The sequence below is a fragment of the Peromyscus maniculatus genome, chromosome 11 (genome assembly GCF_049852395.1).
Source record: "Peromyscus maniculatus bairdii isolate BWxNUB_F1_BW_parent chromosome 11, HU_Pman_BW_mat_3.1, whole genome shotgun sequence".
In the NCBI taxonomy this organism is placed as follows: domain Eukaryota; kingdom Metazoa; phylum Chordata; class Mammalia; order Rodentia; family Cricetidae; genus Peromyscus; species Peromyscus maniculatus.
The window spans coordinates 80,502,688-80,519,655 of NC_134862.1; the positions used below are offsets into that span (position 1 = coordinate 80,502,688).

The 16,968-nt window shown below is 45.2% G+C and overlaps 1 protein-coding gene across 2 annotated transcripts in view; it reads left to right on the forward strand.

Annotated features, from left to right (window-relative positions):
* Nucleotides 1–2,627: 2,627 nt before the first annotated feature.
* Nucleotides 2,628–16,968, forward strand: part of F11r (F11 receptor) — a 30,820-nt gene continuing 16,479 nt past the window's right edge. The window contains exon 1 of one of the 2 annotated variants that reach the window (XM_076547967.1): nt 2,628–3,058. In XM_076547967.1, coding sequence (XP_076404082.1) covers nt 2,998–3,058 — 61 coding nt within the window. In that variant the 5' untranslated portion in view covers nt 2,628–2,997. The remainder of the gene's footprint in view (nt 3,059–16,968) is intronic. The other variant, XR_013043395.1, reaches the window with a different exon arrangement.

A 16,968-nucleotide genomic window follows, 5' to 3' on the forward strand; every position in this document is an offset into this window, starting at 1 on the left:
TTCTGGCATAAAGGCATGCATGCAGATAGAGCACTCATACATAAAAGAAGTAAATCTTAAAAAAAAAAAAAATTAAAAGACTTGAGCTGATGCCCCTGGAGGAGCCTCAAAAATTCCAGGTTTAACATGCCTCTGTGGCCTGTGTCAAGGATTTTGCAACAGTGATAAAAGCTGACGAGATGTCTTAGTTAGGGTTTCTACTGCTGTGATACAACACCATGACCAGAAGCACCTTGGGGAGGGAAGGGTTTGTAGTCCACACCAGAGAAGGCAGGGTGAGAATTCAAGCAGAAAGCTGGAGGCAGGAACTGATGATCAGCTTGCCTTCTTCTATCACCCAGGATCATCAGTCCAGGGGTGGCACCACCTACTGTGAGCCAGTCTGGTGGGGGCATTTTCTCAATTGAGATCCTCATTTCCCAAATGACTCCATTTTGTGTCAAGTTGACATAAAACTAGCCAGCACACTAGTATATATTTTAATTTAAAAAAAAATTGAAGCAAGGTGTGATAGTTTATTTCTTGTATTGGGAGGCTGAAGAATAAGGATTGCCAAGAGTTCAAGGCTAAGCTAGACCACATAATGAGAGGCTGGGACAAGCCTGGACAATATAGCAAATCCCTATTTCATCCTGTTCCCAAATAAAATAAAATAAAAATAAAAGACGGGGTTTGCCAGGGGTGGTGGCTCATGCCATTAATCCCAGCACTTGAGAGACAGAGGCAGGCGGATCTCTGTAGGTTCCAGGCCAGCCTGGTCTACAGAGCTAATGCCAAAACAGCCAGGGCTGTCACAAAGAAACCCTGACTCAAAACAAACAAACAAACAAACAAAAACAAAAACAATGACAAAACACCAATATGGCTAAAAATTCAGTGGGTCCTCTGAAAGAGCAGTACTCACTCTTAACCACTAAGCCACCATTCCAGCTTTTAATATTTATGTATTTATATATTTGGTTTTTTGAGACAGGGCTTCTCTGTGTAGCTCTGGCTGTCTGGAGCTAGCTCTGTAGACCAGGCTGGCCTCGAACACAGAGATCCGCCTGCCTCTGCCTCCTGAGTGCTGGGATCAAAGGTGTGCACTACCATTACCAGGTTTTTATTTATTTATTTTCCAAGACTGGGTTTCTCTGTGTGAGTACTCTAAGTGTACTACCACTGCCCAGCTTATTTTTATTTTTTCTTTAAAGGAAAGCCTACCAGGGGAAAAGAATATTAAACATTTTGTGTAATGTCAGAGCACAGTGGCTGGAAATTAAAAAAAAAATATCTTCACATATTCACTAGGTATAGTTGTTCACACTATAATCTTGGTATTTGGAGAGGCTGAGACATCATGGATTCAAGGACACTTTGGGCTGTATAGTGAGTTTCAGACCAGCCTGGGCTAAAGTGAAACCATCCCAAACAAGTCCAAAACTGTGTATAAGTCTCTCACCTTAGGACTTGAAATTTGTTTGAGAGTGAATAACAAGTTTGCGCTTAGTAGGTACCAGATATTTGTTTCAATTTAGTGGTACAAAGTTTCATTATTGGTTAGGTACTTTCCTGCTTACTCTGTTATGGCTTGTTGCCAACCTTGAAGTCAGAGTTGTTTTTGGGCAGAATTGCTGTTTTTATTTATTTGTACTTCCTTATCTCACCCAGCAGAAGCTTGGTAAACATGTTGTTGTTGTTACTGCCTTTTTGAGACAATGTCTCTCTTTGTAGCTCTGGATGTCCTGCAACTCACTATGTAGGGCAGGCTGGCTTCTAACTCAACAGAGATCCACCTGCCTCTGTCTTCCCAGAGCCAGGAAAAAAGGCGTGTGTCACCACGCTCACTGTAGAGGGCACTCTTAACTGCTAAGCCATCTCTCTAGCCTGTTTTTTGTTTTTGAAATGGGCTATTGTCAGATTGCTACCTTGTCAAGGACAGCCGTAAGTAAACTCCTAATTCTCCTGCCTCTGTCTTTAAAGGGCGAGATTACAGGCAGAAAGAGACACTATGGTTTTGGTTTTATTTTCTTCCCTCTGTCGCTTCCTCCTTCTGTTCTTCTCCTCTTCTTCTAATTTTGAGACAGGGTCTCATGAAGCCCAGGCTGGCCTACGACTCACTAGGTAACTAAGACTGACCTTGAACCTCCGATATTGCTGTATTCACCTCTTGGGTGCTGGAATTACTGCCGTGTGCTACGGATAAGGATAGCCTTTTCTACAGGAAGATCTACAGTTTGAGGCCATCCTCAGCTACATAGCCAGCCCTGGTCTAAGAAAACAAGTCAATCCAAATGTAAGGTCCAGCAAAAGAGTTAATGACAGATCATATCCGTATAAAAGTCACCCAGGGAACTGTAGGTTAGCTTTTATAATTTGGATGTTTTCTATGTCTGTGTATTAGGTTTCTTTTTGAGATAATGTAACCAGGAGGGCGGAGTAACCCAGTTTGGGGTACTCAATGTTATCTCTCCCTACATCTTCCCATGTTAATATGTGTCTTTTTTTACTTACCAAGGTGCGGGGCGGCTTTCTGCAGCATTAAGCAATTTAAAAGTAATGGGGAAAAAAATCAACCAAGGAGATTCCTCCATCTTAGAGGCTTGTGACCTTCCCCACCTACACCTTAGAGATAACAATCAAGAGCCAGGCCACTCAGAAAGGCCATAGCTGCGAACCTTGCTGCCAATCGGGATGCCCTTACCTGTCCAGGAGGAGGCTTTGGCTTCCTTAAGTGACTGTCTCCTGGGCCAACCAGAGGTCTCTAGGAAAGAAAGGCACCAATCGGATTCGAGAGGGAGGAAAGTTCGGGGCTGCACCTGCGTGCGGTGAGTCCCTCGTCGGAGCTCCCTCTGTCTTCGCCAATCGGAACGCGGGACAGCCGGGCGCCGCCCACCGGGCGTGGAGAGAAAGGCGGGCAGGGCACAACCTGGCGGCTGGAGTCCAGTCCCAGCGCGGTGGATCGCGAAGCTGTTCCCAGCCGAGTGGCTCGCCCGTCGCGTCGGGATTGTAACTGGAATGGGCACCGAGGGGAAAGCAGGGAGGAAACTGTTGTTTCTCTTCACGTCTATGATCCTTGGTGAGTTCCCGGAGTTTTGGGGAGGAGTAGGTGGGTCCGGTTAGAGGTTGGACGAAGGCGCACCCCACTTGCCCACCGGAAGGGAGGAGTCCAGAAACCTGCCAGCCTGCCTGCCTCGCCCTAGGAGTCCACTTTTCCGCCCGGGTCTGGTCACTCTCCCCTCCCCCACCTGGAGACTGGCTGGCTACCCTCCCCCAGGCGGGTGATCTGTGACCCCACCTCCTACACCGTGGCCTGGAGCTTTAAAAATAACTGGGAGGGTCCCCGGTTCTGGGTCTCCCCTTCAGGCCCGAGGACCCTTCCCACACTAAACTACCAAGCTACCCGTTCCCCTTCATGTGCACCTGGGAAGGGCCGCCCTGCACCCCCGACATCTCGGACGACTCAGAGGAACCTTGAGCCTCCCAGCCGGACTCCCTTGGCTCAAGTGCCCTAGGAGGAAATGTAATGGAGGTGGGGGTAGGGAATGTTTCCTTTCCTGGCTTTTGCGGAAGGGGTCTCTCGCTCTTGTTCAATTGTGGACCTTTAGGGAATTAATGCCGGGGTTCAGCGTCAGAAGGAGAAACGAAATCTCTAAAAATTTCTCAGGTCATAGCATTCAGAATTCTTTTCTTGACTAACTAGCGAGGAGTCCCTAATTAAGGTTGTTGACTGAGTGACGATTCCCTGGGGGAGACTGGGTCTATTGGTTGGCTGGATCTCCTCGGAGCCAGACCTCTGCCCTCCCCCTTGTCGGGAATGGAAGTTTTTTGTTTCCTTGTAGACTGACTCCCTTTCCTGAGAAACAAACCAGGCTCGCGTGCTGGGGCATGACTGTCTCGAGGTGTGTTTGTATGAGGCCGAGTGTGAGGTTGGCTGGTTTGTGCCTTGGTCAGTGTGTGTCAGGACCTGTATATTTATCCGTCTGATTTCCCTGCCACCACACAAACCCAGGGACTTGGGTGTGCCATGTCTGATTCTTAAGTGCTGCATGCACTATTGGGTAGTTTCGTTGGAATGTGTTCTCGATGAATCTGTTTCCCTTCCAAGTTCTTGTTTTAGAGAGGGTAAAGGAATGAAACCTAACAGTGGGTATTGGTGTCCTCTAAAGGTTCGTTTTGATGGACTTTTGGAGAGCAGAAATAGATTCCTTATCCTAGGTGGCTAGATCAGCCTTTGTCTGTCTCTGTCACAGGACTGTAAACCCTTGGCGTGGGACTGGACAATAGGTGACCCTACTTCTTGCCACTGTGCAGATAAGGAAATGAGTCTTGAGAGAGGAAATGACTTTTCCAGTTTACAAGGGGAGTAGAAGCTGGGGATGGACCTGGGTCCTCTGTCCCCCGTTCCTGGAGTCCCAGCATTTCAGGCCCAAGGCCCAAGAACTTATCTGAGCTACTGCTTCAGAATTTGCTGTTTTATTTAAAACAAAACAAAACAAAACAAAACAAAACAAAAGAACCTTCCACTGGCTCCGTCTTTTCTCGCTTCACCTTCGAATGCTACTCATCCATCCATTTCTGCTTCTCATCTTCCTTTCTTTGCCCAGCCATCACTTCATTTTTGTTCGTATCTTAGAAATGTTAGCCACACCCATATTCCTGTTTTGTGTGCTATTTCTTCTGGATCAGTGACAGCAATTGACAGCTTGTAAACTGCCTGGAGCTGCTTTCCCGCTAACTCCTTCCCTTCTTCCTTTTCTTTTCTCCTAATTTTCTGGATTGGGTCTATGGCATGCTGCCGCTGAAGGATTCTAACAACAGCATTTTGAGCAAGCAGCCACCGTTCATAGGAAGCCTGAGGAAAAGCTGTTGACTTGCTTGGCAGGGCAGTGGATCCTAGGGAATAACGTCGGGGTTGCGGAGGAGGGGTTGGGGGCGTGGACTGTGGACCATAGGGGGTGGTGGGGTGGTAGACTGGAGTGGGTGGTGGTGGTGGTGGAGGTACAGACCGTGCAACTTTTAAATCAAGGCAGACCTGGAGGGGGGGGAGTGATTTGATTAGTGCAAATGAGTAAGGAAATGGTAGCCTGGCCACCTCACCAAGCATCCTGGCTTTGCTTTCTTCTCTGGTGACCTTAAGCTAGTCGTTCAGTCTCTTCAGCTATAAAACAGGAGTAATAATACTGGTCCAGCGCTTGCCATGAGGATCAATGGAGATAATAGCTACATCACATAGACATGAAGGGATTATTGCTGCCCAGCTCTTACCCCTTTGGATTTTGTGAGGGTGCAAGAATGCTGTCCTTACCAGAGTAGGTCAGAGGAAGCAGGGAAATTCCCAGTGGTGGGGCTTTATTTTATTATTAATTTTTAAAGTAGGGGCTCTTTGGGGTGGGGCCTCTGGTCTGAAGCATAAGCAGATTGCCACTGTGTCTTGTTCTTCCTGAGTCACTCCTCATCATGGCTCTGCTATCAGGGAGGGAGAAGAAAGGGCAAGATAGTTAAGTATGAGCCCCTGAGTGGCAGACAGCTCCAGCCTGAGGTCCTCAGTGGGCAGGGATACACGGACATGTTAGGAGAGCCGAGGTTGGGGAGTGTGAAATTGGTGTCCCAGAATGCTACATTCCATTCCCTAGAGAACCTGAACTTGGAAAAAGTTCAGCTGCGCGCCGTGGCCAGTGGATGGGCCAAATTTTACTGTATCCAGAAGGAGGAAAGCAAGGCAAGCTTGGAATGCTGACTTTTTCGTGCCTCCTCTTAACCGGCTGTGAAGTTCCCTTCCTTCTAAGAGGGGTGGACTCCTGCTGTGGCTTTTTGATCAGGGCTCCCATGTTTCCTGACGGTGTTTCTAAAGAAGTCTCTTTTGAGTATTCCCAATGAGCTGTTCAGCGGGCAGACTTTCCCTCAAAACTGTGGACTGGTGAGTCATGCCTACTGCTTCCTCCCAGGGAAATAATTGTTCTCTTGAAACCAGAAGCTAGTGAGTGGCCATAGCTAGGAGGAAATGGGTGGTGGCAGGGCTCCAGCAGGTGAGGCTTGGCTCTGGAATGTTTCACCTGCGAGACTTCTTTCTCTTCTGCTTCTTTGTGTCCCAGGCTTGTCCAGGGCCTCCAGCCTAGTTCTCCTTTGGGCAGAGCTGCTGTGATTCTAGAAATTGTTTATTCATAGTGCATTGGTTGACAGGATTTGGGATTCAAAGTACATCAGAGAGGGGGGATTAGTTCACTCCCATTCTACTCTTTTTTTTTTTTTTTTTTTTTTTTTTTTTTTTTTTTTTTGGTTTTTCGAGACAGGGTTTCTCTAGTTTTGGTGCCTGTCCTGGATCTCACTCTGTAGACCAGGCTGGCCTCGAACTCACAGAGATCCTCTTGCCTCTGCCTCCCGAGTGCTGGGATTAAAGGCATGTGCTACCACTGCCCCGCGTCCCATTCTACTCTTGCTGAAACTATCCCTGGGAGAGTTTATATATATCTTTCTAGTATTTTGTTATTCAGACACATGTGTACAAATGTGTATTTGCTTTCTCACCCTTTTCTTACACAAAAGAGCCTTATGGTATGCATTAGATTACATCTTGTTTATTTTACTTAAGATAGCCTGGAGAGTTTTCTTTTCTTTGTTTCTTTGTTTTGTTGTTTTGAGACAGGGTCTCACTGTATAACCTTAGCTGGCCTGAAATTTGCTATGTAGATCAGGCTAGTCTTGAACTCACAGAGCTCCAACTGTTTTTTTTTTTTCTTCCATGCTGGTATTATAGGGCTATAGCATGGCTGCTTGGATCTGCCCAACTTCCACACACAACTGGAATTTAAGGGGGAGGTCACTGACATGCCCCCTCTCCTAAACCCCCAAAGATGGATTGAAATGCTACACATTTTATGTAGTACATTAGAAAGTACTGGGGCTTGGATTTCACATCTGTTGGCTTTGAGACTAGAAAATCGCAGAATTCATACCTGTTGCCTCTTCGCAGGCTCGGCTAGGTATCCAGAGCAAATGTTCAGTGAGAAAGAAGTCTCTCAGAATTGGGAGGAGGCTGTGGGGTGCAGTGTGAGCACGTGCACATTGGGATTTCCCAGGCATTGAAACCCTGGAGTTCGTCAGCCTGGGGCTCCCTGATAAGCAGAGTTTCTGTCCAGAGTCCACTGTGTGTCACTTGTTTTCCAGGGTAGGGGCGGGAGTAGAGGAAGCAGCTGGCTGGCAGGAAGTTGGATGCCAGGTCTCTGGGGTGAGTTCTGCCCTGACAGGAGTCACTGTCCTTTGCCATGGGGGAGGGGGCCGAACAGGTAAAACTGGAAAGTCCACAAAGAGAGGGCAGGAGGGAGCCATGGAGTGAAAGCCCCCCCTCCTGCCACTGCTTTCTCCCATCTTCAGAGGTTTGAGCCTGCTCTGTAGTAGGACTCACACAGCCTTCCTATTTGCCCAGACATTCTGGATCGGATCACTCCAGCCTCCAGCAAGCTTTTCTTCATTATGTCAGGAGCGTCTTCTGAAGTTCACATGCCCAGATGTGAAGTACTGTATTCTTAGAGGAAAGCAGAGACCGGCTGGCTGGCTTCCCTTCTTTTCCTTCCTTCCTTCCTTTTTAAAAATCAAAACTAGTGGCACAAAAGCATCGTGAGGAATATTCTAGGAGTTAACAGGATGTGCATAAGGCGAAAACAAAGGGCTTCCTGTTAAAGCAGTAGAAGGAAGGAGCTGGTCTGCTGTGGGCTGGACCCCCACGTTCAAAACATAGGTTGTTGGGGGGCTCTGCTCAGCGCCTGGAGTCGCCAGAGTCTCTGTCAACTTTTCCTAACAGAGCTTCAGGGAGGTTCAGGGAACATCCACAGCTAGGGATTGAAGCCGACTGGTTTCTTTGTTTCCAAGGGCTACCAGCGTGATCCCCAACTGGAATATTCGGGAGGGCCATCAACCAAGCACAGAATGTTTTGGGAGCAAATTTGACCTTGCCATTGTGTCCAGTGCATTCTGATTGCGCGCGCGCACACACACACACACAGGGTCCCCTTTCATTCCTACTGATCTTCTTTCTGCTCAACAAATTTCCTTCCCACCTACACATCTTTCCTTCTATTTTTTTAATGGCTAATTTTTTTTCAAATTTCATTTTTGTGTGCGTGTGTATGTGGAGGTCACGGAAGACCTTGTGTGAATCGGAGTCCTACCATGGGATTGAACTCAGGACCTCAAAGCATGGTGCCAGGCATCTTTGGCCCTCTGCTTTTTTGTTTTTGTTTTGTGATCCACTGAGTTTAACCAAGGCCTTGGGTGTGGTGCTATAACCTGCTGGCCCTTGAGTAACTCAGCTGTGGCTACACCACTGTAGACAGTGTCTCCTTCCCAGTAGCTGTCAATTGCCAGTAGCTACTGGGTGAGGGGGAGGGGCCCAGAAGCCCCTCTTCCAGCCCTGACAGAATCTCAGTGGGCCCCGTCTTGTGCAGGTAATTGTAGCTGCTCAGGTTATGGGTGAAGCAGCTGTGCCATGCCCAGAAGACAGCCTTTCATAACTCTCCTCCACATCCTCCAGCTGTTACAGTCTTTAAGAAACAATTAGTAAAATTGTAAAATTTGTAAAATTTAGTGTGTGTGTGTGTGTGTGTGTGTGTGTGTGAAGGTCAGAGACCAACTGGAGGGAGTTGCTTTTCACTTTTTTTTTTTTTTTCCCGAGACAGGGTTTCCCTGTGTAGCTTTGCGCCTTTCCTGGATCTCGCTCTGTAGACCAGGCTGGCCTCGAACTCACAGAGATCCGCCTGGCTCTGCCTCTCGAGTGCTGGCATTAAAGGTGTGTGCCACCACCGCCCAGCACACTTTCACTTTCTATCCTGTGGGATTTGGGGCTTGAATTCAGGTTGTTAGGCTCAGCAAAAAGTGCCACCTCACTGGCCTGACAGCTCTTACATTCTTTCCACTCCCCCTTTTGTGATGTTCTCAGAGCCTTGGAAGGGGTAATGCAGATATCCCATATAGAGATGATCATTCAATAACCAGTTATTTTCAGCATCTTGATTGTAAGTCATTAACCACCATCTGCAAAAAAGAAGCTTCTTTGACTAACATAAACATAAATATTTAGAAGGCAGTTGCATGGTCTGTGACCTATGACCTCCCGAACCCATGCTTTTGACCAAGTCCATGGTACTGGGCCTAATTCCTTCTTGTGGAGTGGGCCTCTCTCTCATCTACTCCGTGTGCAGTTAGTTTTCCTCTAACAGTCCCGCCACTATTGCACAGTGGCCAGTTTGCTTGGCAGGTTGGTATTATAGCACATAAGATCCACAGCTGAGTAACGCCACTGACTACTTTGCTTGTCAGTTGCCTACATAGCACTTGCTAGCACCGTGAAAAGTCAGCCAGCAGGGAGGAAGCTTCTAGCTCAGCTCCAGCTTGATTTCTCTGTATCCTGCAACTGAAGTATGCTGTATCTTTAACAATTGTATCTTATCTTCTCTTTCTGGTGGGCGTTGCAGACTACTTTCTGTAAAGGTGTGTTACACTTGTTTATGCTGCATTTGTTTAGTTATGTTTGACCTTGTCTGCCCAAGGCACCTGATAGGTCTAAAAAAAAGTTGAATGGCCAGTAGTTAGGCAGTAGAGGAATAGGCAGGGCTGGTAGGAGGAGAGAGGAGGAAAGAATGAGGGAGAAAAAAAAAAGGGAGACATCTGGGGCCAGCTAGACAGACATGGAGTAAGACATACAGAATGAAAGGTAAAAAGCCCCAAAGCAAAACGTAGATGAAGAGAAACAAGTTAATATAAGCTAGCAAGAAACGAGGATAAGATAAGGCTGAGCATTCATAACTAATAATAAGTCTCTGTGTCATGATTTGGGAGTTGGTAGATGGCCCAAAAGAAAGCCTGTTACAAGTAGGCAGCTAAGAGCAATGGGAATACCTTCTGTTTTTTGGGGCCTCTGGGGTTGCCTGATCAACAGTTCTTAAGAAAGTCTCCTACACCTGGTACTGATGGGTTTTGTTTTGTTTTGTTTTGTTTTTTGAAACAGTTTCTCTGTGTAACAATCTTGGCTGTTTGGAACTTGCTTTGTAGACCAGGTTTGCCTTGAACTCAGAGAGATCCACCAGCTTCTGCCTCTTGAGTTCCGGGATTAAAGGCATGCACCACCACTGCCCAATGAGATTTCTATTTAATAACCCATGGCTTATTGAGATGGTCACTATCCATCTTTGCAGAGTACTTCTGATAATTTTTTTAATTAATTTATTTTATTTATGTATAGATGTATGTATGTATGAACATATGTGTTTGGGGCTGCAAGGCGGCCAGAGGACACAGCATCAGACCCCCTGGAGCTGGAGATGCAGTCAGTTGTGAGCCACCTGGGTGCTGGGAACTGAACTTGGGTCTTCTGCAGGAACAGTAAGGTTCTCCTCACAAGTTCTCCTCACAAGCCGTCTCTCCAGCCCCTAAGCTTGCAGGGGTGGAGGTGGGGGAGAAGAGAAAGAAAAATAAATAAAATAAAAACCCTACTAAAGTGATTGAGAGGTACAATTGGTTATGGTGGTGCTGTTTGTAATCACAGCACTAGGGAGCCTGAGGCAGGAGGATGGTGAGTTGGAGTCCTGTCTGGACTATAGAGTGACTCATTTTCAAAACAGAAACAACACAGAGTAATACCTGTAGTTGTATTTTTCTTTGGATCACCAGCTCATAAGTAATGACATGGAGACAGTATTAATTATGAAAGCTTGGCCTTGGCTTAGGTTTGTCCCACTAGCTCTTATAACTTAAATTAACCCAAATTTTATTAATATATGTTCTGCTACATGGTGTTGCCTCTTTCCCATCTTGAATCTCCTGTTTCTTTCCCATTCCTGGCTGGTGACTCTGCCTTTCTTCTTCCCAGAGTTCTCTCTGCCCAGAAGTCTCACCTATACTTCCTGCCTAGCTATTGGCTGTCCAGCTTTTTATTACACCGATCACAGCAATACATCTTCACACAGTGTACAATTATTCCACAACATTTCTCCCTTTTTGTCTAAATAAAAAGGAAAGGTTTAAACTCTTAACACAGTAGAACTATATATAATAAGGACAATTACCAGGTAAGAATTATAGTCTATGGGCTGGAAAGATGTCTCAGAGGTTAAGAGCACCGACTGCCCTTCTAGAGGTCCTGAGTTCAATTCCCAGCACCCACATGGTCGCTCACAACCATCTGTAATGAGATCTGGTGCCCTCTTCTGTATACATAATAAATAAATAAATCTTTAAAAAAAAAGAATTGCAGTCCATTTTCATTTGGAAAATTTGGAGAAAGTACTATGTTATTTATCCTATCTTAGTGGGTCCAAAGTTTTATACCTAAACCGCTTTCTATCATAGCTGTATTATCAACCTAAAAATATCTTTTTGGATCCAAAAACATTTTCTCAGATAAACAACTTAAGCTTTTGTCTCTCAACCTTAGGCACTTGACATCTCTTTTGTGAGTTTCTTTCTTTCTTTCTTTCTTTCTTTCTTTCTTTCTTTCTTTCTTTCTTCCTTCCTTCCTTCCTTCCTTCCTTCCTTCCTTCCTTCCTTCCTCCCTCCCTCCCTCCCTCCCTCCCTCCCTCTCTCTCTCTCTTTTATTTTATTTTACAATACCATTCAGTTCTACATATCAGCCACAGATTCCCTTGTTCTCCCCCTCCCTCCCCCCCCTCCCCTTCCCCCCAGCCCATCCCCCATTTCCACCTCCTCCAGGGCAAAGCCTCCCCTGAGGACTGAGATCGACCTGATAGACTCAGTCCAGGCAGGTCCAGTCCCCTCCTCCCAGATTGAGCCAAGCGTCCCTGCATAAGTCCCAGGTTTCAAACAGCCAACTCATGCAACGAGCCCAGGACCTTGTCCCACTTCCTAGATGCCTCCCAAACAGATCAAGCCAATCGACTGTCTCACCTATTCAGAGGGCCTGATCCAGTTGGGGGCCCCTCAGCCTTTGGTTCATAGTTCATGTGTTTCCATTTGTTTGGCTATTTGTCCCTGTGCTTTATCCAACCTTGGTCTCAACAATTCTCGCTCATATAAACCCTCCTCTTTCTTGCTAATTAGACTCCCGGAGCTCCACCTGGGGCCTAGTGGTGGATCTCTGCATCCAGATTCCTCAGTCCTTGGATGGGGTTTCTGGCACAACTATTAGGGTGTTTGGCCATCCCATCACCAGAGTAGGTCAGTCCCGGCTGTCTCTCGACCATTGCCAGCAGTCTTTTGTGGGGGTATCTTTGTGGATTTCTGTGGGCCTCTAGCACTTTGTTTCTTCCATTTCTCATGTGGTCTTCATTTACCATGGTCTCCTATTCCTTGTTCTCCCTCCCTCTTTGTTCTTGATCCAGCTAGGATCTCCCGCTCCCCCAAGCTCTCTTTCCCTCGCCCCTCACCCTTCATTATTCCCACTCATGTCCAGGTTGTTCATGTAGATCTCTTCTTTCTTTCTTTCTTTCTTTCTTTCTTTCTTTCTTTCTTTCTTTCTTTCTTTCTTTCTTTCTTTTCTCTTTCTCTCTCTCTCTCTCTCTCTCTCTCTCTCTCTTCTTTTCTTTTCTTTTCTCTTTCTTTTCTTTTTCTTGTTTCTTTTCCGAATTTGGTAACAAGAAAACTAACTATAACTGTCTCCTGTTCAACCTCTTCACAGAACTGAGGATAGCTATTACCTGAGTAAACAGAAAGTGTAGAACAAACAACTTCCAAAACTATAAAAAACAACAGAGACAGCTGGCCGTCTGGACAGTCAGCCAGGGTTCTCTGCAGTGTTTGGGCATTCATCTTTGACCTGTCAGCCTAGATATCTGACAGGCTTTTCTGTGAAGCAGGAATTTTGAAGGACTGTCCAGCCTTGGCAAGTTTTGTCAGTCAGCCTCTTTTGTGTCTTGCTTGCCCAATTTGGACAGCATTCTGTCAGCAGTTGAGGTAAGGGCAGTTTCTTGCCCAGGTGGCTAGCTCTGCCACATTGAAAGCGAATTCCATATGGAGGTTCTTCAATGCACACTGAAGTAAGTTGGTATTGTCAGGAGCAGACATGTCTCACTGTCATGAAGTCTTATGTTATTAAAACATCTTAATTACCATATTCTGTAGGTCTCTGAAGTATTTAAAGAACATCTGTTTAAAATGTGTCTCTGACCTTGAATACACACTTAACGTGACTACAAATTTGATTGTTAAAAATGACTAACTGCTAGCCTGCATTTCTTAATTATCCTAAACAGTTTGTAATAATAGCTTTCAAGGACTAGAACTTTACATTTTAACATCAGCTACATAGGTACATTACCTTAGACAAGAGTAGAAACATATATACAGTATGACAAAAGTAACCTTAAAATATGTATCAGTATACAAGAATCCATACCAGGGAAAGTATTTGAGATTAATAGTTGTTTTTTAGTTTAAAAGTAGATTAAATAATCTCTGCTTTTAGTCTGTCATTTTTATATCCCCCCTTTGCTTTCTAGAAAGAAATCCTTGAATCTAACATTTTTGTTTGTTTGTTTGTTTATTTTGGTAACCATGACCAGTAACAAGTTGTAACGAATACCTCCTCACCCCCAAACAATGATAAACATCCATCAAATGACCAGAAATCACCCACCCCACCCCTGGGGGATGTGGGCATGTGTTCTCTAGACTGCTTCCTGCTGTCTGGGGGTGATGGCATCTTTAGGGCACCCTGAGAAAATTGGGATAATGGTCAGGTCCTGGGAGAGCTAGCTGTATTATTTTTTGTTTAGTCTCTGCAATGGGAAAGTGTAGAGCTTATCTGAAGTCTTGGTTGGAGTAGGCTGGACCATCTCAGCTAACTCAGAAGTGGTTCTGGATTCAGAATTTTGAGGAAAATGTAACAGAGGCATTCTGAAAGGCTGGATCACCTGGGCTATTTGTCTTTATTGGCATCTGGTCCCTTTTTTCGGAAATCATATAAGCTTTTAAAGTTAACATATCCATATTAACACAAGTATGGGATGTACAGTATACACAAGTCAGCTAAAGATTTTTTGTTTTATGTTTGAGTAGGTAAAAGGCATCTGTCAACTTCATAAATCTGTTTGGACTGAAGATCCAAACTGTAATGTAACAAGTCATGAGGACCCTGTAACCAACAAGATTTATCATGTCTCATCCAGTCTCAGAGTTCCCATGTTGAGGGATCAGCATGTACATCACCTGTCATGTAGTCTTTCTTGGCATTTCCCCTCATGTGTTTAGCCAAGATCCTAAGGTCTCCCTCAGTCAAATCTGATCTTTATTAATTTTGAAGGAATCGATAGCTTTTCATTTCCTATGGAAACAAAAGCACAACTTTTCCCCCAACTAAAAACATTTTCCGACTTCCATTCTGAAGCCAAGACATCTCTAAAGGCTGGTTTAATTCACCAGTCCCTTTCATAATCTACTGTCTCTCAGCAGCTGTCATTCACTGTTCATTAGGATTCAAAAAATTCAAAATTAACAAAGCACCATATAAGGTCCAAACTCCCTGTGTTATATAATAATTCCCATTTCTTACATGGCTCATTTTTTAATATTACTTTACTTTCTCTTGAATGACTTTAAACTTTTTAAAAAATTTATTTATTATGTATACTGTGTTCTGCTTGTATGTCTGTCTGCATGCCAGAAGAGGGCACCATATCTTATTACAGATAGTTGGGAGCCACTGCGTAGTTGCTGGGAATTGAACTCAGGACCTCTGGAAGAACAGCCAGTGCTCCTAACCTCTGAGCCATCTGTCCAGCTCTAAACTATTTTTTTAATGACCGTCTATATGTATTTTTCTTTTTCAGCACCTAAGCACCTTTTAAAGCATATGGTGCCTTTTTCTAGGTTTTTTATTTTTTATTTTTATTTTTTGTGAGTGAGTGTGTGTGTGTGTGTGTGTGTGTGTGTGTGTGTGTGTGTGTTTGTGTCTGGATCTGGCTTTTTGTGAGTCTGTAGCTGTTTGCTTACAGTGTTCTGTGACCTTGGAGACACAGAGTGGTGCTGGAGGCTGGCTGTGCCCCGCTCAGTTCTCTGGAGCCTAGCTGCATTTACCTGCCTGCCCTAGCTCTGGTATCTCTTGTGTCTGCCTGAAGCAGGAGTTTGTGCCCAATGTTGGTTGTTCAAATGCTCAGCTGCACAGTAGGGCCTCTTAAAAGAGCCCTACCTCTGCTGGACGGTGGTGGCGAACACCTGAGTTTGAGGCCAGCCTGGTCTACAGAGCGAGTTCCAGGACAGGTTCCAAAGCTACACAGAGAAACCCTGTCTCGAAAAACAAAACAAAACAAGTCGTGCCTCTGTACACTGAGCCTGCCCGAGAGATCACTTTGTCAGGCCCACTTTGGATGCCACATGCAGTCGGACTTTTCCTTGGGCTGCCTGCTCACACAAGACGACATGGAGACAGACTTATTATGAATTACGAAAGCTCGGCCTTAGCTTAGGCTTGCCCCACTAGCTCTTATAAGTTAAGTCAACCCATTTATATTGATAATCTACATGTTGCTACATGGCGTTACCTCTCTTCCATCTTGTACTTCCTGTTTCCTCCCCGTGTCTAGCTGGCAACTCTGCCATTCTTCTTCCCAGAGTTCTCTCTCTGCCCAGAAGTACTGCCTACACCTCTTGCCTAGGTATTGGCCGTTCGGCTTTTTATTACACCAGTCAACAATACATCTTCACACATTGTACAAATATCCCACAACATATACCTGCTCCAGGTCAAAAAATGGGAAAGTATAGGATTATAGACAAACATAATCATGTGCACTCTTAATCGATAGCTAAACACTTATTTCTACGAATTAATGTGATGCAAACATATATATTAAAACCTAAAGCCAGGCATGGTAGCACACACCTTTAATCTCAGCACTCAGGAGGCAGAGGCAGCTGGATCTCTGTGAGTTCAAGGGCAGCCTGGTCTACAAAGTGAGTTCCAGGACAGCCAGGACTGTTACACAGAGAAACCCTGTCTCGAAAAACTAAAATAAATAAATCAGTTAATAATAACAATAATAAAAAAAGAAACATTAAAAACCGGGATGGTAGCTCAGTGATAGAATGCTTCTCTTAGGTTCAGTCCCCAGTACAGCCTAAGATAAACACAAAACAAAACAAGAAAAAAGTCCCCAAAAGCATCGGAGATGCTTAAGACCCTTACTTTTTTATGAGGCAGCTGTTTGAGGTCTCAGTTTCCTCATCTATAAAATGGGACGAGGGTCTGGGGAGGTGGCTCTGTTGGTAAAATACTTGCTATGCAAGTGTGAGGACCTGTGTTTGATCCCCAGAAGAACCCTTTTAAAAGTGGGGCACAGCCAGGCCTGGCAGTGGGCACCTTTAGTTCCAGCCCTCAGGAGGCAGAGACAGGAGGATCCTGGGAGCTTGCTGTCGAGACAGTCTAGTCCGTCATTGAGCGCCAGGTTCCAGGAGAGAACTGTCTGAAAAACCAGGATGGAAAGTGAAAGAGGAAGACACTGGCAGTGATCTCTTGTTTACACATGTGTGCATGGTCAGGCCTCTCTCTGTCTCTGTCTCTGTCTCTGTCTGTCTGTCTCTCTCTCTCTCTCTCTCTCACACACACACACACACACACACACACACACACATACACACACACACAAATAAATAAATAAATAAAATGGTATAATAACGATAGTACTTGTCTCATAGGGTGTTTTGAGATTTTGTTGTTGTTGTTGTTGTTGTTGTTGGGGGCTGTTGAGACAGGGTTTCACTGTAGCCCTGGCTGTCCTGGAACTTGCTCTATAGACCAGGCTGGCCCCAAACTCAGAGGTCCACCTGCCTCTGTCTTCCTAGTGCTGGGATTAAGGCATGTACTGCCATTCCTGGCTTGGTTTTTGAGAATTTAATAAGAAAATAGCACTAGCTTTAATGCGAAGATTCTGTGTATCATTCTTGGCTATTTTTTAGTAGTCACAGGGACTCTGTCCAGACCGAAGGGAACGTAGACTCTACCCTAGTCCTAAAATATGCATGTGGGAGAGAGAAAGACTAGAT